General features: G+C 45.4%; 1 protein-coding gene and 1 long non-coding RNA gene across 2 annotated transcripts in view; one reads left to right on the top strand and one right to left on the bottom strand.

Annotated features, from left to right (window-relative positions):
• Positions 1-18,268, top strand: part of LOC137438888 (uncharacterized) — a 36,131-nt gene extending 17,863 nt beyond the window's left edge. The window contains exon 3 of the long non-coding RNA XR_010986812.2: positions 18,024-18,268. This is a non-coding gene — a long non-coding RNA (uncharacterized LOC137438888). The remainder of the gene's footprint in view (positions 1-18,023) is intronic.
• TNC (tenascin C) overlaps positions 15,479-21,857 on the bottom strand; it is a 118,323-nt gene continuing 111,944 nt past the window's right edge. Inside the window, exons 27-30 of the mRNA XM_068134334.2 lie at positions 21,093-21,189; positions 20,693-20,854; positions 19,322-19,482; positions 15,479-18,206 (exon numbers count right to left, since the gene is read on the bottom strand). Of these exons, the coding sequence (XP_067990435.2) occupies positions 18,081-18,206; positions 19,322-19,482; positions 20,693-20,854; positions 21,093-21,189 (546 nt within the window). The 3' untranslated portion in view covers positions 15,479-18,080. The remainder of the gene's footprint in view (positions 18,207-19,321; positions 19,483-20,692; positions 20,855-21,092; positions 21,190-21,857) is intronic.

The raw sequence follows: 21,857 nt of genomic DNA, 5'->3' as shown, positions 1-21,857 counted from the left end.
TGGGGGTCCTGATATAACCATGGGGGTCCTGATATAACCATGGGGGGCCTATATAACCGTGGGGGTCCTGATATAACCATGGGGGTCCTGATATAACCATGGGGGTCCTGATATAACCATGGGGGTCCTGATATAACCATGGGGGTCCTGATATAACCATGGGGGTCCTGATATAACCATGGGTGTGCTGATATAACCATGGGGGTCCTGATATAACCATGGGGGTCCTGATATAACCGTGGGGAGGATGTCAAGGATAAGAGGAGTCGAGTTAATCTTTTAAGAGTGCTTTAAGTGTGTTTCCCATTTGGCCCGTTACCGGATTTTGTCACAGGGTGTGGCCACAGAGCGGTCGTTATTCTTTGTATACAAGGTCAAGGCTCTGAGGAAGAGCTAGAACACAGAACAGATCAGGAGGAAACACGACAAACCACGGAGAGAGCAGAGGGTGCAAGACCAGAAAGGAAGCTGTAGAATACAGAGACCACCGACCGTCTGTGATGGGAAGGTGATTGGCTCGTAGACCTGGCTTTATCGTGGGAGATTTCTATGATCTTGATGGCCTCGGCTTTCACGGCATCAAGCTCAGCTGGGTGTGACTACCTGCCCAGAGAGCAGAGTAGTGTTACGGTCCGCGGATTAGGATGTTATTTTTACCGAGCGGAGGTATAACCGTGGCCGAACAGTTCTTCCCTGACCAAAACCCGATTTACCCAAACGTTGGCCGTATCGCGCCACAGCTACTCAATCTGGAAAACTCTAAAGCGACCGAATGCAAAGAGGAAGAAGACGTACAGAAGAGTAACGGGATTTATTATTATTTACACACATAAGCAAAAAGAGCAGTCACGATTATTTACAGGGGACATGAGATGCAGATGACACAGTGAAAATTACTAGCTTATACAGACTTAGTTACTACCCAGGACAGAACAAACAAAGACGACTCACACGGGGAATTGCAGAGTGGATTGGCTGGACGGAGGTGTGTGGCTGGAGGGGGAGGACGGCACGGAGCTGGCTGGAGCTTGATCCCGCACGGGACGTCGGGCTGGACCTCGACGGCCGCTGATGCCACCGATCCTGTCGTGTGCGCGGGATCACGGGTAGGATCACGGGTCGGATCACGGGTCGGATCACGGTCGGAGCCGACGCGCTGGTGAGGGGTCCGGCGTGACGGGTTCTCTCCTCTCTCTTTCTTGGTCCAACCACTCTTTCTCCACCGACAACTCAACGCAACCAACGCAACCACTCAACGCAACCACTGACCACCCGTGACGACCAACTCAGCTCTTGTCATGGACCTCTCTACGCGCTCTGTTCTGACGACCCAGCTCTTTCCTCGGACTCTTCCTTTTCGTGTACCTCTCCACGCAGCTCAGCTCAGCCTTTCTCTCACTTCTCTCCAGCCCATCTCTTTTGGGGGACACCCCGCGGCGGGTTATATAGGCCCCGCCCCTCAACCTTTGCGAACCTCCCCCAAACGCTCTTCCTCCGCCCTCTCAAACCAAACCCCTCGTGCTCGGTTGGTTGTTCGGGGCTGGCTCACTCCTCCCCTCTATGACGAGGTGGAGACACGCCCTTCTTTCCCAACCCTGCCTCGTGGCCAATGGTGGTTGAAGAAAACCGCCCAAAATGCAGTTGGCCATTGAAATGAAATGAAAGGGGATCTACTCTTATTTCACTTGGTGCAATGGAGTATTTAAATTAATGGGAGACACAGCCTTACCCTAAGACACATAATAAGATATAAGCTACTGAACAAGGGTTTTATCGGGTCCTGCAATGTGGTGTTTCATGGAATAACTACCGAGACGCCCTTTGACCTTTACACTGCGGAGGTATTTACAAGGAATCATTGTTTTTTTTATTGTGTTGTATTGTAGAGTAAATTGTTGTAAATATCACCCTCTGTAAAATGTAATCCTCATACCCGCAACACTGCACCCTCCTCCTCTTAGGCACGTCCCGGGCCTACTACTTTAAGTTAGTGTGACACGTAGGTGTAGTTCCCTCTACTTTTAACCTGACCCTGAGTGCGACAGTTTTAAAACATAAATAAATGTGTCCCGCTGCTCCATTGCACCCTGCCTAACAGACTTACGCCCACAGTTAACCGAATTGCGGAATGGTCTTCAAACTACACATTGACGGTGGGGAGCATTATTTACAATTGACACTACTTTTATTTACAAAACTAACCCAGGACCTGTGATTGTTCTTTCTGGGGGGGGGGGGGGGGGGGGGGGAGACAGTCTGCTCTGCATCGACGCACCATTAAAGCACCCTAACGCACCAATACACCCTCAAGCACCAATCGGTGCACAGTCATCATTGTTCATCAGTGTTCATGAATAATCAAAATAAACCAACAACCCCTAACCCTGCAGGTGGTCTCTTGCTCTTCGGCTCCCTCTGCTGGCTATTATTATTTCTCTTCCAGATGTTGTCTTTTTCCTTTGCTGGCGGCCTATTTGTATTAAAACTTGCACCCAACGTGTCCCTTTTATTTATTTTATTTATGGCCCACAGGGCCGACTAGTGTGGTTCACCTGTGGGGCATCGGTGCCCTGTGGCCCAGGTCCGCCAGCAAGATTTCGGGCTTTCATGGCCGGTTCCAGCAGAGGGGCCAATACGCCATATATCCCATCTCCATGGGGTCCATAAGTGGTGCTCGGCCACAGACATGTGGTCCATAATGTGGTGCATCGATGCAGACAGCTGGTTCTGGGAATTTCGGGCGCACAATGGCCGACTCACGCACGCTCCCCTCTGCGCCCAATGGCGCACAGGTCATGTGGGAGACAAAAGGGGGAAGGCAAATGAGCGAGGGGTAAGGTCACAAGGGTACACATCAAACAAGGCAATGCAAGGCGAAATGCGTACGGAGGGCGAAGTGAGAAAGCTCGTCCCTACCGTACGTCACGTACGGAGGGCGAAGTGAGAAAGCTCGTCCCTACCGTACGTCACCCCCCCCCCCCCCCCCTGTCACCTACACTACCCTTGCCCTTACCCCATATTTACAAAAATCTACACATTTACCAATCCGTCGCTACTGTCACGTCTTCCCCATATTTCCCTTATACCAAATTCGTCTCCACAATCCCTCTAGCCAAAATTTGCCATCACCCAATTCATCATCAATCCTCATAAGGAGGGAGAGATGGAACACAAAGTACAATGTCACACCCACGTCATGATGCGTCTCACAATCCAAAACATTTGCATCAAAAATAATTAAACAACCTGGCATGGTGTGGAGGTACTTCATCTCAGGTGAGTGGATGCAGATGGTGCGAGGAGATTTTCATCCTAACTACTTTCTAAATGACATTAACACACTTTACACTACCCGGGGTCTCTCCCTGCCAATCCATTGGCCAACTTACACTGTGGGTTCTAAAAACCAATTCCCATTGACCAAACTGTGGTGCTTCTCAATTTGGGGTCTCACTCCCCCGATTCATCTCCCGGTGCCCTTGCACAATTTCTGGGCTGTGACGTGTAGCTCTCCCAGCAGGTCTACCCACCTGCACACCTCCACCACTGCAGTTGCCACCCGAGCTTACCTAGCTCCTCACCCTAACCTAACTAACTGGGGAAGGCCCCTCCTGGCTCTGTCACCCCTTGGTGCCCTCTGGCACTGGGCTACCCGGGTCCGTCCTCCGGATCCTCGGGCCCCATCCACAACAACTCTAACGGCTCCCAGAGCCCACCTGCGGCCTCACCTGGCCGACATCCTCACAGTGGTGGAGTGCCCAAACCAACTACACACACTAACAGGCTACACGCCCAGCCATTTCCACAACACTAATGCACCCATCCAAATACCATTCTGTCACCCGCACCACAGATGCCAATATCCAACCACAATTTACCTATACCCTCGACCTAACACTTACACTACCCGCCCCGGGTATCCATGATGGGGGTCCATCCTTCCCCCATTCACACCTTCGCACCATCCACTCCACTCCACAATTTCCACCATACTCACTCCACGACCATCCATTCCAATACGCCATATATCCCACACTCCATGTATTCCACACAACCATTTATTCCATACACCTGTTCCTCATACCTGTTGTTGCACACCTGTGCACTCACACCTGGTGCCACCTGCACCCTCCTCCTCTTCCTGGACCATTTGGTCAATACAACACCCGTCACCTTCACTCACTCATACACTGCTCCACACACCTGTTCAGTTGCACACCTGTGCAATCACACCTGTTCAATCACACCTGTTCCTCACACACTGCTCAATACACTTGAATACACCTCCAACACTCACACGGCATCATCTCAACTACCTGTTGCCCTGCTAACTTAGTGCTCCCCGTCTTCCCTTTAAACGAAGCACATACCACGTCATTATCATCCACACTAATCTACCTGCGTCCCCACTACAGGTATCCTTGTCACTAACTAATCTTAACGTTACCTAATGTCATCTTCGCTAGATCCCTACACACGATATATCCTAACCCACCCGGGCTAGTTTTCACTGCCATACACCCCATAATCTAGTGCTCCTTTGCCCCCCGCTGTGAGGGATGGTGGATTGGCCATCCCATCACATGGGGCATCTCTTACTATAAATTTTGCTCGTCCAATTTCCACAAATCAAAAATTTGCCAATCATCTGCCAATCACTGTACCATTACCAATCATCACTCTGCCAATCCTTTGCCAATCATCAAATTTTGTTTTTCTAATTTCGGGGCCAAAACACTATCCTCGTCATCACAGTCTACTTACTAGTGCCTCTCGGTGCGCCAATTCACTTCCAGAGCTCGGCTTCGTAAAGCCGAGCAATGAATGCGGGTTGTTTGGTGCCGGCGGCTGGATGCGTCCGGCACTCGGTGCAGGGAAGGAGGTTTACCTGGGCTGAGATCCCACGCACCACCTCGGCACGGAGCCATCCAATGGCCCGATCTCGACCTGCCGGAACGTCTCAACAAAAAGGGGTCGCCATGACGACCCTTCCTATCGGGCTGCCCGCTCCGCCTAGCGGAGCACGGATGCGGCCGTTCTAAACGCGGCCCAGCGTGGATCACGTACGGCGGTCCTTTCGAACCCGCCGTGGTTCGGATCCCCGCTGGTCCTCGCGGCACGCGAAGCTGCCCGACGCGCACCGAGGGCCCGATTCGGCTAAATGTCGTTCTAACCGCTAACCCGGTTACCGTCGATGCTTCACCTGCATGCTTACACGCATACGCTACCCCTATCACCCTCACTGAGCTCGATGCTCCAACGCCGCCCGCAGCCCGTTCCTTGCTCATAGATCCAGCTGTTCCCATGCTCCTCGTCATTGCACCTTCTCTAACACACCCAGGTACACTCATTCCGCTCACAGACTTGGTCACACACCTGACCACCGAACACCTTGGCACACATTCGTCGTTCGCACACCTCACCAACACACCTCTTCACGCCCCCTCCTCTGTGACAACCACAGGTGTACTCTCACTCGCACACCCAACCACGTGTCTCACTACCAATTCCAGTGTGCATTCCCACACACGCTCTACCATTCCAGGTGTGCTTCCTTCCATTCCAGGTGTACTTCCTCTCTCACCTGTCACAACCAACTCACGCTCCGTGTCACGCTCACTACTTTCACCACCACTCTTGACAGCGCACTCACCCTTACTCTCGACAGCGCACTCTTTCCTCATGCACCCGTCCATTACACACCTTTCTTGCGCACACTCTTGCACACACTCTCCCGTTACACCCTCTGTAACACTCACCACAGGCGTGCATTCTCCCTCACTCTTGACAGCGCACTCTTTCCCCATGCACCCGTCCGTTACACACCTTTCCCGCGCATTCTCTTGCGCACACTCTTTCGTTACTTCCTCCGTAACACTCACCACAGGCATGCATGCTTCCGTTACATCCTCTGTAACACTTCTCACTACGCGCTTCCATGTGCTCCCTCACACACGCGCTACGACCGACTCACTCTCGACAGCACACTCACTCCTGGGCACGCACTTTTTCCTCACACACCCCATGGTCGGACATTCTCACACACCTCTTTTTTTGCACACCGTACCTGTCGCACACTTCACCAACGGCCTCTCACGAACACCCGGGTCCACATCAACCCCCAAGCCGACTGAAGCTCCCCTCACATCATGTACAATTCCACGTATATCGCCACTCACCTTGGCACCTTGTCTCCGCACCTCCTTCGCCACCTGCAAACTCTTTATTTGGTTAGTGAGCACACCATTATGAGTTGAGCACCGACCTTGCACATGTTGCATCACCTCCTCCTGTATTTCTCTCTTAGTTTCTGTCCGTCTCTTCTTAATTTCACTCACCTCTTCTTCCACTTCCTCTAATTTTTGCTTCACCTCTTTTATTTTCCGGTGCGTCTCCTCAAGTTCGTCCTCTAAGGCTATTTTGACCGTCTCTATGTGCGTCCTCACCTGCCGGTCCTTTGTCTCCATTACCTCTGTCACCTCGTCCAACCTCATTGTCAGTCCCTCACGTACCATCTGACATTGCCTCTGTGTCGCTATTAAGTCATTTTTAATTTCTTTTTGTGTCGCCTTTAACCCTCCTAGTACCGCAGTGTTCCTTTGAACCTGCTCCACTAACTCCGTCTGTCCCTCCGTCAGCTGTTCCACCTCCTCTGTCAGGTCCTCTATTCCCCCTTGTAACTTTGCCGTTCCATTTCTCACCTCTTTCTCTATACGCTTTTCACCTCGCTTTACCTCCTCGCGTACCCCCGAGACCTCCTCACTTACACCTCGTCGTATCTCCTCTTTCATCTCCTCCATCTCTTTTGTAGATGCCACCCTCATCTGTCCCAATTCATCCCTCTGAGCATCCAATTTACTTTCTAACCCGATTTTCACCTCCTCTATCTGGTTCCCCATCTGTTCGATTTCCCGGGCGGATTGCTCCCCTATTTCCCGCAATTTGTCTTCCATCCTATTTTCTAACCCCATTAACCCATTTTTCACCCCCTCTAACTGATTCTCCTGGGCAGCCATTCTATTTTCCACCCCCGTTAACCCATTCTTTACCTCTTTTATCCCATTGTCTAACCCCTCAAATTTTTTTTCTAATCCCTCACCAGTACCCCTCGCTTCGTCCCTCATTACCCCCAATTGCTCACTCTGAGCATCCATCCGGTTCCCCATTTGTCCATCCAATCGCTCCATACTGTTTTTTAAACCTCCAATTTGGTCTCCCATTTGTCCCATAAGGGCCCCCATCATTCTGTTTTCCATTTTTTCACTATTAGCCCTCGCTTCGTCCCTCATTTTGTCCATATAGGCCCCCATTTGCAGGAAAAAAAAGGTTCGAATCCACCAGCGGCGCTGCTACGGTCGCGGGCGCCGTGGCCATGTGCGAGGCGCCATTTTGAGCGCCCGTAACCTCGTGCGCGAGAGCGCCATTTTGTGCGCCTGATACCCCCTCAACCACATTGCCTATGTTCTCCTCCTCCCTTTCCTCCACATACATTTCCCCGAGGTCCTGGGTCGATTCCACCCCGCTTATCTCTCCCACCGGCATCCCGTCGCCTTGACCAGCCATGGCGCGATTTCAAAATTCGGGTTTTGCTTTAAAACACAAATTTTCAGCAGCTCGTAATTTTGAGCGCGTTAAGCGCGCTTCGGGCCTCGTATCCCACTCCTGACACCAATTTGTTACGGTCCGCGGATTAGGATGTTATTTTTACCGAGCGGAGGTATAACCGCGGCCGAACAGTTCTTCCCTGACCAAAACCCGATTTACCCAAACGTTGGCCGTATCGCGCCACAGCTACTCAATCTGGAAAACTCTAAAGCGACCGAATGCAAAGAGGAAGAAGACGTACAGAAGAGTAACGGGATTTATTATTATTTACACACATAAGCAAAAAGAGCAGTCACGATTATTTACAGGGGACATGAGACGCAGATGACACAGTGAAAATTACTAGCTTATACAGACTTAGTTACTACCCAGGACAGAACAAACAAAGACGACTCACACGGGGAATTGCAGAGTGGATTGGCTGGATGGAGGTGTGTGGCTGGAGGGGGAGGACGGCACGGAGCTGGCTGGAGCTTGATCCCGCACAGGACGTCGGGCTGGACCTCGACGGCCGCTGATGCCACCGATCCTGTCGTGTGCGCGGGATCACGGGTCGGATCACGGGTCGGATCACGGGTCGGATCACGGTCGGAGCCGACGCGCTGGTGGGGGGTCCGGCGTGACGGGTTCTCTCCTCTCTCTCTTTCTTGGTCCAACCACTCTTTCTCCACCGCCAACTCAACGCAACCACTGACCACCCCTGACGACCAACTCAGCTCTCGTCATGGACCTCTCTACGCGCTCTGTTCTGACGACCCAGCTCTTTCCTTGGACTCTTCCTTTTCGTGTACCTCTCCACGCAGCTCAGCTCAGCCTTTCTCTCACTTCTCTCCAGCCCATCTCTTTTGGGGGACACCCCGCGGCGGGTTATATAGGCCCCGCCCCTCAACCTTTGCGAACCTCCCCCAAACGCTCTTCCTCCGCCCTCTCAAACCAAACCCCTCGTGCTCGGTTGGTTGTTCGGGGCTGGCTCACTCCTCCCCTCTATGACGAGGTGGAGACACGCCCTTCTTTCCCAACCCTGCCTCGTGGCCAATGGTGGTTGAAGAAAACCGCCCAAAATGCAGTTGGCCATTGAAATGAAATGAAAGGGGATCTACTCTTATTTCACTTGGTGCAATGGAGTATTTAAATTAATGGGAGACACAGCCTTACCCTAAGACACATAATAAGATATAAGCTACTGAACAAGGGTTTTATCGGGTCCTGCAATGTGGTGTTTCATGGAATAACTACCGAGACGCCCTTTGACCTTTACACTACGGAGGTATTTACAAGGAATCATTACATTTTACAGAGGGTGATATTTACAACAATTTACTATACAATACAACACAATAAAAAAAAACAATCCTCATATCCGCAACAGTTGTATTCTATAAAGTTGCGGATGCAGGCCTTGTCGGTGGATTGGAGTACAGGTGTGCCAAGGAAGGACTTTGTACGATGGAGGATGTCCAGTCGGCGGCTGGCTTTGGAGGCCTACTTTGAAATGTGGTTTGCCAAAGAAAGATCATGGTTGTGAGTGAGACCCAAGAGATTTTATTGACTGAACTTCTTTGAGAGGGTTTTAAAGAAAAGTAGATGGGAGGGTTTGCTGTACAGTCCTGAGGTCGAGAGACGGAGAGACGCGGAGAGAGAGAGAGAGACGGAGAGACGGAGAGACGGAGAGACGGAGAGACGGAGAGACGGAGAGAGAGAGAGAGAGAGAGAGAGAGAGAGAGACAGAGAGAGAGAGAGAGAGAGAGAGAGAGAGAGAATCATTTCTCTCAGGATTGGAAAACATATTCCAAGTGTTTGACCACATTGTGATTTTGTGAAGGTTTGAAGAGAGGGAAGAGGCTGCTGCCTGTCCGAAGGATGAGGGATGTCACGACCGAGGGGGGAGTTATCAGCAAATAGATAAAGAAGATTTTCCTGAGAGTTAGAGAGATTATTGATGAAAATCAGGAATAGGACCTGGCCCAGAACACTGCCTTTGGGTACTCCAGCTTTGACAAGGAGAGGAGATGAAAGGATTCCATTGAGAGCCGCACGTTGGCTACAAGAGTAGAGGAAGTCAGGAAGCCATGTGTGAAGTTGACCTTGGATACCATAGGCAGAGAGTTTGGAGAGTAAGTTGGAATGCCGGACTGTATTGAAAGCTCAAGATATGTCTGGAGACACAGTCCTGAACTCATGTCTGACATTGACAGCCTCCATCTATTGTTGGGAGAGTAGAAGCAGCATGTCCAAGGCAGAGAGACCTTGTCTGAATCCAAATTGATTCTTCCAGCTCGGCCCTGGTTTGCAAATATCACCACACCATATTTCCCTCTATCTAGTTCTCTGCATTCCATCCTCTCTGCTCCATCACCTTGTTTAGCACCATCTCTGCCGTCACTTAACTGTGATGTCACCTTTCCCTCCATGCTGCCAACGCCACCACTTCCACGATTCCAGCTACCGGACATGCGCTAAATGCCTGCCTCAGAATTCCCAGAAGATTCACATCATCAAGAGTTCAAAGCGGTCAATGGAACCCACGGCCTTGTGTCCTGTCCATAAAACAATAGTTATCAGGCAGTATGGTACTCCCAACCATCTCCTCGTGAACCTACTCACCATGACAACTTCTATTATCTCCACATGTCCTCCTGCATTGTTCTACAACATCAGGGGACACATGGCCCCAAACCTCACAGACTGTCACAGTATCAGACTAAAGTTCAGACACCAGAGCTTGAACGTCCCCGACAACGTCATGTACCCATAAATCCTTCTCAATAGTTCCAGAAGCTTCTCGCACACTTCTTCCAGACATATTCCACCATTCCCAAATCTCTCAGCTCCACAGTAGGTACCACATATTCACAAGTTATTCACTGGAGTGCCAACGTTGGTATAATTTATCCTCCAAACTCAATTCGTTTCCGGTGCAAGCTGTTGCTGTCTTCAGTAAGGGAGAGACATGGAGATGGACATTCAGATGAAAGTAGTGCGAGATGGGAGTATGTCGGGGAACAGAAGGAAGCACTTGCCGGGTCAAAGGAACTCTGTCACAATTGCGTACGTATTAAATTGATGGCAACGTCTTTGAAATTTATACTTCGCACAATGCATTTACATTGTCATTCATATTCCATTATTCATTCCTATAACATCCGCTCATCATTATTCTTTGAAATTCCTTCTCATGTTCATGATTTGTGGTTCTCCATTCGTGTCCTTTTCTCCCCCAAAATCAATAAACCCTTCGCAATCAATCAACGCTCCGTTATAACTGACCCCCTCGCCCCCCCTTTTTTCCACCACCCACGTCTCCCCCAATTCCCCCCACGTGCTCGCATAAGGAATTCGTTTGCAAATCTGCATTTTGTACCCTGGGATGTCGAGGGGAAAAGCACGAACGCGAGTTTGCTGCCACCTAGCGCCCAATGAGCAAACAGCAACCTGTCGCTGATTTAAACTTTTGTAAAGTTACGTGACCGTTACCAATTATTCTTTCTGTTGGAGATTGATCTGCCGGACGACCACGCCCCTTACACTGCCACGCCCCTCCTCCCGTAAAGGTAAACGTTACAGTTAAGTACGTGTGCTGCTCCATGGCAAGACCTGCATGCTGTGCTCGCCTCAATTCCCGCCAGGCCACAAAGTGTCCACAGAACGGAGGTGTGGAATTTGAGAACAAGCACTATTTGGGAAGGCTGTGTTCCCATGATTAATTTCCCTGGATGTTGTATTATTAGCTCACCTGGAACGAAGTTCAGGTGAGCTTATGCGATGGCGCATCGTCAGTCTGTCCGTAAACACTTGAAACTTCTTCTCAGAAACCGCTGATGGGATTGAGACCAAACTTGGCACAAATGATATATGTTGTGTTGTGACTAAAGTTTGTTCACGGCATTAAAAAAACATCTGGGTCCAAGGGGGTCTAAGTGGATCCGGGTTTGACCCCCCAAAATAGGTGTTTGATTTTTCCCCCTGAAACTACACGCACTATTTCGATGAAACGTCACCACAACCTTCACCACCCGAAATGTACCAAAATTTGTTCACGGCATTAAAAAAAAAATCTGCCCCTTTGGGGCTCTACAGTTGCCCCCAAAAATAAGTATTTGTTTTGTTTGTTTGTTTAAAATCTTATAATTATGTTAGTTTGATTCTACATGCTGCCCTGTCTTCTAGCAATCATTGAAATTGGTTTAAAATACCTTTAGTCAGTGCAGTATACTGTTTATTCTACCAGATGAGCACCAGGGGTATTGCCCCTATGTTTCCTATGCTGTTGACGCAACTCCCCCCCCACCCCCTGATCCCCCTCCACCCTCCCCTCGGTACCAGTATGCACCACAGCACGGCTCACTTGCGAATACACCAACATATCATGGTGCATGTAGGCCTACTACTTGGCATTCCCAAGCAGCCTGCTCCTTGAGGGAAATAGTGCTGAGGACACAAAACTGACTGTTCCTTTTGGTGTGAAAACAAACCCACGTGACTGCTGGAGGTATGGGTACCAAGGTTCTACTTAATACCGAGAGTTCCCATTAAGTGGTGCTCTCCTCATATATGTTCATTTTGAGACAATATAACTGACGGTGCGAGCTTTGTACACCCTGAACCCTGAATACGTTGCTTAATTAAATCAACCAAGTCATCAACTCACCTGCGGGTTTTTAACGTAAATTTTCATTTACGGAAGCTTTTTCTTTTTTCATTTACGGACATTATTGTCAAGTTTATTTCATGCCTTACAATTACAGAAATTACAATTTTCAAATGCTAGATATTGATAGAGGGTTTTTTGTTTGTGGGGTTTTTTTTAACGTAAATTTTCATTTATGGACGCTTTTTCTTTTTTTCATTTACGGACATTATTGTCACGTTTATTTCACGCCTCACAATTACAGAAATTACAATTTTCAAATGCTAGATATTGATAGAGGGTTTTTTGTTTGTGGGGTTTTTTTTAACGTAAATTTTCATTTATGGACGCTTTTTCTTTTTTTCATTTACGGACATTATTGTCACGTTTATTTCACGCCTCACAATTACAGAAATTACAATTTTCAAATGCTAGATATTGATAGAGGGTTTTTTGTTTGTGGGGTTTTTTTTAACGTAAATTTTCATTTATGGACGCTTTTTCTTTTTTTCATTTACGGACATTATTGTCACGTTTATTTCACGCCTCACAATTACAGAAATTACAATTTTCAAATGCTAGATATTGATAGAGGGTTTTTTGTTTGTGGGGTTTTTTTTAACGTAAATTTTCATTTATGGACGCTTTTTCTTTTTTTCATTTACGGACATTATTGTCACGTTTATTTCACGCCTCACAATTACAGAAATTACAATTTTCAAATCCTAGATATTGATAGAGGGTTTTTTGTTTGTGGGGTTTTTTTTAACGTAAATTTTCATTTATGGACGCTTTTTCTTTTTTTCATTTACGGACATTATTGTCACGTTTATTTCACGCCTCACAATTACAGAAATTACAATTTTCAAATGCTAGATATTGATAGAGGGTTTTTTGTTTGTGGGGTTTTTTTTAACGTAAATTTTCATTTATGGACGCTTTTTCTTTTTTTCATTTACGGACATTATTGTCACGTTTATTTCACGCCTCACAATTACAGAAATTACAATTTTCAAATGCTAGATATTGATAGAGGGTTTTTTGTTTGTGGGGTTTTTTTTAACGTAAATTTTCATTTATGGACGCTTTTTCTTTTTTTCATTTACGGACATTATTGTCACGTTTATTTCACGCCTCACAATTACAGAAATTACAATTTTCAAATCCTAGATATTGATAGAGGGTTTTTTGTTTGTGGGATTTTTTTTAACGTAAATTTTCATTTATGGACGCTTTTTCTTTTTTTCATTTACGGACATTATTGTCACGTTTATTTCACGCCTCACAATTACAGAAATTACAATTTTCAAATGCTAGATATTGATAGAGGGTTTTTTGTTTGTGGGGTTTTTTTTAACGTAAATTTTCATTTATGGACGCTTTTTCTTTTTTTCATTTACGGACATTATTGTCACGTTTATTTCACGCCTCACAATTACAGAAATTACAATTTTCAAATCCTAGATATTGATAGAGGGTTTTTTGTTTGTGGGGTTTTTTTTAACGTAAATTTTCATTTATGGACGCTTTTTCTTTTTTTCATTTACGGACATTATTGTCACGTTTATTTCACACCTTACAATTACAGAAATTACAATTTTCAAATGCTGGATATTGATTGAGGGTTTTTTATGGACCTGTTTGTGGGTTTTTTAACGTAAATTTTCATTTACAGACCCTTTTTTTTCATTTACAGACATTATTGTCAAGTTTATTTCACGCCTTACAATTACAGAAATTACAATTTTCAAATGTTAGATATCCATTGAGGTTTTTATTTGTTTTTGTTTTACGTATCCTTTTATGTTTTTTTACGTAAATTTTCATTTACAGAAGATTTCCGACGGTTCTGTGATTTTTTCCCCCGGTGTACCGGCTTCATTGCCTTTCTGCACGCCAAATTTCAGCTTTCTACGACACCCTAAAGGTGCCGAATATTAATATCAGTCAGTCCGTGGTTAGGAAGAGCTTTATATATTATAGTCAGGTTCACGATGTTTTTTCGTTCAAAATCATGGTAGATGAGCAAACCTATACATTTTTGGAAACGTTATTACATGGAAAATCTGAAAATCAATGTTTACATTTGCCAATTCCGACCAATTCGATTCGACCAATTCGACCAATCGACCAATTCCATTCGACCAATTCGACCAATCGCTTCGATCGACCATTCGACCATTCGACCAATTCGATCGATTCGATTCGATTCGATTCATCGAATTCGATTCGATCGACCATTCGACCAATTCGATTTGCCAATCAATTTGACCGACCTTTGCTTGTGTGGAACGGACTGTGAAAACGATGCGGACTATATTGTCGGATACGACACACAGGACAGTGATGACGAACTCTAAATGGCATATTCTGTTATCGTGTATGTTTGATGCCATTGACTGCCTGTGTATATTTTGTCATTGACTGCCTGTGTAGATGTGAAGTTATACTGACTGCATGTGTATGTATGATTTTGCTGACTGCCTGTGTATGTTTGGTGATATGAATTATTGTGACACATTTTGATGTTATTAACTGCCTGTACAAAATGATAACATGTATTTGATTATGCAACTTATCGCGAATATAAAGACAGTATTTTGCAATTCAAAACCTTTGATTCGTGTCTTACCATTCCCCATAGCACTAATTTGATACTTTCATTGGATTCCTTGTCCCTGAAAATATAGGTTTAGTATATATTTTAAAGTTTTTAGGGTAATTAGAGGCAGAAATAGAACAAAATATGTATTTTACAGTGGCCATTTTGAAAATCCAAAATGGCCGCCATACAGGTATCTCTCCAAATGTAAACATTGATTTTTAGTTTCCTTATGCTATAACTTTTACAAAAATGTATAGGTTTGCTAATCTACCATGATTTTTAACGAAATATAATTTATTGACATAGTGAACCTGACTATTAGACAGAAAGATGGGCTCATGAGCTGTGGCAATACAAAACAAGTCACTCAAAGGTCTTTCATCATCCTTTAGAAAAGAGATCAAAGATCGGGCTATGGAGATGCATGGGGGATTAAATGTGAAATCTTAGGGCAACCAAAACAAAAGCTATAATCTCAGACGCCAGACTTGTCTGACAAGTAAGAAGTCCTGTCTGAAACTCACAAATCGTTTATTCCGGCCTTTCAACGTTGATTTGAGTAACTGATGTTATTAATTTTTTTACATTGATCAAAAGCTCTTGGAAGAGCGTTCAGGTAAATCACATTGAGGACAAAGGCATGAGTAGACATCAGTGTACTTTAATGTGAATTGCAAGCACAAACGTAGACAACGGACAAGTACATGTGCAAGTATATGGGATTTCAACCTTTGTTCCCGACATGACGAACCAGGGGTTCAAATTGGAATGCGAAACAGGACAACCTTCGGTTTCATTTCTCCGAATGAAAATGTCTCATGGATGTCTGGAGCCAATTTAGCATGATTTATCATTTCCACATATATCTCGATGTAACAAGAGCAGGCGGACAAGACAACAAACAATAAAGCTGATATTTTATGAACAGAACTTCAAAACAACAATGAAATGGAAAAAGGGAGATTCTTGAACAATGACGGACAAACGTTATGATGATGAAAACGATGATTTCAGTAATTCGGATTTCATTGTGCATTTGTGAACGAAAAGTATGCTTGGTGTGCGGAAATATTTAGAAACAATACATCCATGATTAATTGGCCTGAGACATACCAGCAAGATAGTCTAGAGGCCTGTGCCAAAAGCATTCAGTTTTGAGCCGTCTAACCTGGGTTCAAATCCTGACCCAGGTATAAACTGCCATCCTGGTGTTTCACAAGCAGAGCGAGGATCAATGTGCCTTGGATGGATGCTAGTTGCCACGAGATATCCCGTCCGCCAGCATTCGCTCACATCAGGAACCATGTTCCATACAGAGTGTCTGTTCTGCCGAAGCAGTTTTATTTGGCCGGGGTTACAATCTTGGCTGGGTGGCCACTCCGACACATGAATTTAGACTATGACCGGGATGCCGGCGATAGGTCGCCTACTCTTCGCGAAGGACACTGTGGGATATTGAACGTCCACCAACTGATACTGGAAAATGGAACTCCCAGTTTAACATCCATCCAAGGGACGGCACACACATAGATGTCTGCAAAATACCAGGTTGACATTTTATAACCGGACCCAGATTCAAAGTCAAGATATACCGATTAGAGGTGAGTGTGCGCACCTCGAGGTCATCCTGCAAACCCTCAGAATTAACCGGTGAACATGAAAGATCCAATGGCGACCTCCGTGAAGAATAGGTGAGCTATTACGGGCACCCTGAACGAGTTCCAAAGTTCTGCTCTAACCCTGGAGGGGGCACCGCATCAGCGGCACAGCTGCATCCCCGACAAATGATGCTTCCGGCAGCCATGTGTTGGATTGTCATGAGGCCTGCACAGCAAGTCTCATATATGGCCATACGATGAGACTTTATGGGATTGTGTAAGCACGAAAATGTTAATGGCCATATATCTAATCGTAAAAACAAAAGCAAATTCACTCCATTTACTTATTCCCTCGATTGTGTTGAATTTAAGATGAAAAATCATGTCAAAACCACAATCGTGATGCTTAACCAACAGTAATCTATAAACCTCGCTGGGAATTCAACGCAGGTATCTGCCAAAGTACTTCAAATGAAGCTGCGAGCGTGTGTGTGTGTGTGTGTGTGTGTGTGTGTGTGTGTGTGTGTGTGTGTGTGTGTGTGTCAAAATGCAGATCTACATCAATATCGATCCTTCATTCTCAGATCGAATGTAATTTGCATATATCTGTGACGCTCTTCAGGTAAAGGCTCTTGTCAGTTTTTTAAACAATTTATTTAGAACACATTTGTCTAATTTAACCATGACAAGTGAAGGAGGCCCAGTTTATGTGCAGCATCCGCAGCGTGCTCATCGAGCCCGTGGCCTGCAAGGTTTAAGGGTCCAACTCGAGCGCCCGACTATCCCTGGGCAGCGTTGGACAAATTTGACCAATTTAACGATAACATTTTAATGTCTAATTTCACCATTAGCCAATTGTGACCCGAGAATGGAGATGACGCCGACGTGAGCCAGGCTTTGTCTCTGCCAGCAAGTCGGTGTGTCCGCACTGGTTCTCAGATCTACTACGATCTATGTACCCTGGTGACGCTCTACATTGTTACATGCTCTGTCTTGGTGGTTTTTGATTTTTTTTTTTTTTCATGGCGTTCCCACACAAATGAAAGAGAAAAAACAAAAGGCAGACAAAATCAAAAAAGAATATAAAAAAAGGAAAGGGCAGAAATATACACGGAAGGCAATTACACCATTTGGAACAAATAGACGGGATCATAAACCACAGACACAAACAAACCTTTACGTACAAGACAAACAGTTATTCAGATCGAATCATATCACTGCTTTCCAGAGTGAGATAATGTTCAAATGTGGCAAAGCCTTTTTTTTCTAGCTTTACCCACTAGTTGCCATTTTATAATTTAACACAATGTACATTCGATAGAGAAAGAGGACTTTTAACACGGTGTTGAAAACGATGCCAATGTATTTACAATATGCCAATAGATATGACAAGGATATTGAAATGAAATGTTGTTTCTAGACTCTGATATTGATCTGAAAGAACTCCTTAATGAAAACCTGTAAATGTTGCCGCCCTGTTAACAAGTAATAGCTTCGTTAACATTGTCTCAACTTGATGCTTTCCGAAAGAAAATCTCCATGCAGTAGGTAGAGCCTTACAAGCAGATGGTCTTATGTTGTGCGACAGGTCTCTCTATCTGCTCACGCGTTCCTTGGACTTTCTGAAGACACGCCGACCAGCCGACTAGTGTCGATTCAGAGTCCGCTGTACTCGATTTACAGATGCCAGGAAGTTGTGAGGACGCAGTTTCATCTCGGTGAATTGGATGGAGTACTCGTTACCCTTCCACGCATACCAGATGACACCTTTCTGTGAGGGAGGAGGGCCAAAGGTCAAAGGTGATGCAAACAAGCATGGCTGCCTGTGTAAAGGTGTGTCATTATCTCAACAGTTTTTTGTTTTTAAAAATCCTATCTCTGGTGAGATGAATGAAGGAAATCCTTCGATATTCTATAGAACAACACGGCAGGTTGAAGATGCTTCGAAGATATTATCTGTGTTTTTATTATTTTATTTGTTTTGTGTACAAGATCGAGGCTCATGTAAGAGCTACCACTAATCACAAAAAAACAAACTGACACACAAAACATAAGACAAAGGGAGCGGGAGACAAGATGGGGAGAGAAAGGGAGGAAAGGGAGGGGAAAAAAAAAAGGGAAGCACACAAGTACAACATTTGAGAGCAGGGACATCGGGAGATCTGTGGGAGGGAGAGGGCTTGGGGGAGGAGGCGTGGGAAAGGGGGGGGGGGGGGAGGTATAAAACACCTGGACACTGCTCGAACTTCCAGGAAAGAAGTCGGAATTTCAAAAAAGTGGATCTGGGGTGAAATTAGCGGGGGTAGAAGAGATCAAGGTTTTGGATGGGGGAAGATACGAGATGGTGGTGAACAACTGTTTTAAAGACCTGGAGAGAGGAGTGGGATTGAATAGAGTGAGGGAGTTTGTTCCAGAGGTGGGAGAAAAGCGGAATGTATGTGGTCAGTGGTGAAACCATTTATGGCTGACAAGGGCATAGGCCATAGTACTGCCCAAGTCTGGGTTGTATTCCCAACCAGACTACAATCCGTCGGATTGGCGTCTCACAGGTTGCATCACAGAGTGTGCCCTCCCTCGGACAGATGTCAACGAGGTTGTCCCATCTACTAGCGTTAAGTGACGGTCGTTTACTACTCTGAGAACTCTTTTCCCTTTAATACCGGCCAAAGCCAATTAATTGTCAACTTCTTCAATTCATAAAGAAACCTTTATATAATTTTCAAGTCACCAAATATCTGAATGATGGCCTTAGTAGGACATAGTTCAATGGGCAAGCCATTTCCTATTCGTAATGTACTGTGAAATGATTGTTCAATTAATTGTGACGTCAACACACTCTGACATTTGCATATTGCTAAAACAGCCACAAGGTGATTGCGTCCCGACCTGCATATTGGTATTTCCGTAGTCTCCATTTAGGTTGGCACGATGGCAGTTGTGGTACCACCAGCCTCCCTTGTAAGAGATTGCACAGTTCGTAGGTGCGTTGTCATAGTCACGGTCAATGGTGGTGAAACGGTGGCCATTGTGGTATGACATGGAGTCACCTGCATGCGACAGGCAGCGATTAAAAGATGAATTTTAAATAATGTACACACCGTTATGTTCTCATAAGATGGAAATATGGAAGACAAATCAGGTACAGAAAGGGCATTTGGCCCAACACAGTCATATACATTTTCTGAATACACAATGGAGTCTCCTGTAAGAACGAGATGGCAGAGGGGGTAACAGGTGGACACAATAAGCAAGGGAATAACCAACATGAAAAATGAGAGAGAGGAGGGGTAAATACACAGTGACTCGCAAGTAAGAGGATGGGTTGGGTAGGTTGAATTGAGGTAGAAAATATCTCAGGTAGGGATGGGGAGTGGGTGACGTGAGATAGTGTTGCACCACTGTCTGGATTGAACCACCTTAGTAAGGTATTTCCACAAATTAAACAAACAAAAGAGTGGAGGTGTGTAGTAAGCCTGGACTTTGGGACTTTAACCAGGAGGGGGCTCCGGGAAGAAGAAGAAGAAGAAGAAGAAGAAGTGCATCAGTAGAGCTGCGAAGGGTGGGAGGGGTGAGAGAGAAGAGGGATCCAGACCAGATGAGAGGTTGTAGGAAGAGAGATCACCAAGCTGTCTATGAGGTGAGAACATTTCATTTATCCCTTATTTTTATAATGATTTAGGACGGATGGAGGAGGTTGAATAATAATCTCATGTAGGACAAATATGATCTGCGTCAATTACAAGGACATTCATAGACAGTTGGCACACCCATATAAGCGAATGGGATTTGAACCTTGGGATCAAAGTGTCATGGGCTACAGGATAAAATGGGAATTTTAAACTGGCAGCACATTAATTAAGAATTAAAACTGTATTTATTGAACTTGCACCAGCCATCCAATTCCCATTAAATCAATCATTCTGGAGAGTCATGTTGTCATGGTATCAGCCCAAAGGCCCGGCGACATTGTAACCGATAGTGCGATACCAATGGATTTTCACACCTACATCTTTGTAAATGGTACAGTCTACTTCCTATCCACTCTACAGGATGATTTACTCCAGAATGGAGCACCTCGGCTGCTCCTAATTCAACCCAGGAGCAGGTAGCTGAGGACTACCTGCACTACTCCCACAGAACTATTCCTGCTGCTCTTAATGATCAAAGGAAAAGCTTAATCAATTAAAGGTGTAACATTACTTCTCCATGCAATCCGACACCTCGTTTGTCATTCTTTAAGCTTCTTCTGCCACTCACCAGCTGTGCCACTGTATTGACCAACAGCAAGGCGGAAACGGCTGCGGCTGTTTCCAACGGAAAACTGGTCATACACAGCGTGCACAGACTGACTACCATCACGTAGATCCACCCGTAGATCGTAATGACCTTGAGCCGTAAGATGGTGTAGTTTCTGTAGCCCTGAGAAGATCATCCATGTATTGGAAACACACACACATATGCATGACTTGTATGTTAGCTGCTGTTCAGTTATATTCCAGTGTGTTATATAAGTTACAGATTCCTGTTTTTCCTGTTTGGTTTATCATGGACTCTTTTGCAAAGCCTCAGCTGAAATGATAGTTCAACTGCAATCTACATATGGTACTTCAATCGGAGTATTAAGGCGTATGATTGCAGGAATAATATTAAGACGTACCCATCCAAAACTCATCGTTTATGTCTCCAAAGCCCTTTTCGTAAGTCCTCCATTTTTGCCAAAAGTTGACGTTGCCATTCTGACGTCGCTGAAAGACCTGTAAAACAATATAAACAAGAAAAAGAGCAATCAGAGATTGCAAACCCTCACCAGGATGTATTTTCAGTGGTTTTTAAAGCTTTTGTGTTAAAACAAATATGGCGGCCGAACCACGTGACCGATGACGTCATTATTTGTTTTTCTAAACTAATTTATTCCTAGATTATGCTCAAGAAATTTCATCTTGATCGGATGAAGTTTTGTACTTGTCAAATTATGACGTCATAATGGAGGCACCTATGACATCATCATTAACATATTTTATTCCCCATGGAGAGTTCTTTACAATGAGCCATGTCTCAATTTTTTCTATGCAGCGCTTTCGGAGATATCGAGATGTAACGTTTTTCGTTTTTTCCAAGATGGCGGCCACAAGTGACCTATGACGTCATCAATATTTTTTTTCTCCACCAATTTATGCCTACATGACGCTCAAGAAATTTCATCTCGATTGGATGAAGTTTTGCACTTGTCGAATTATGACGTCATAATGGAGGCACCTATGACATCATCCTTAACATATTTTATTCCTCATGGAGAGTTCTTTACAATGAGCCATGTCTCAATTTTTTTATATTCAGTGCTTTCTGAGATATGGAGGTGCAAATTTTTTCGTTTTTTCCCAGATGGCGGCCGAACCATGTGACCTATGACGTCATAATTATC

The sequence above is a fragment of the Myxine glutinosa genome, chromosome 13, assembly GCF_964187855.1.
Source record: "Myxine glutinosa chromosome 13, kmMyxGlut1.1, whole genome shotgun sequence".
NCBI lineage: Eukaryota > Metazoa > Chordata > Myxini > Myxiniformes > Myxinidae > Myxine > Myxine glutinosa.
This window is presented reverse-complemented; position numbering and strand designations above follow the sequence as displayed.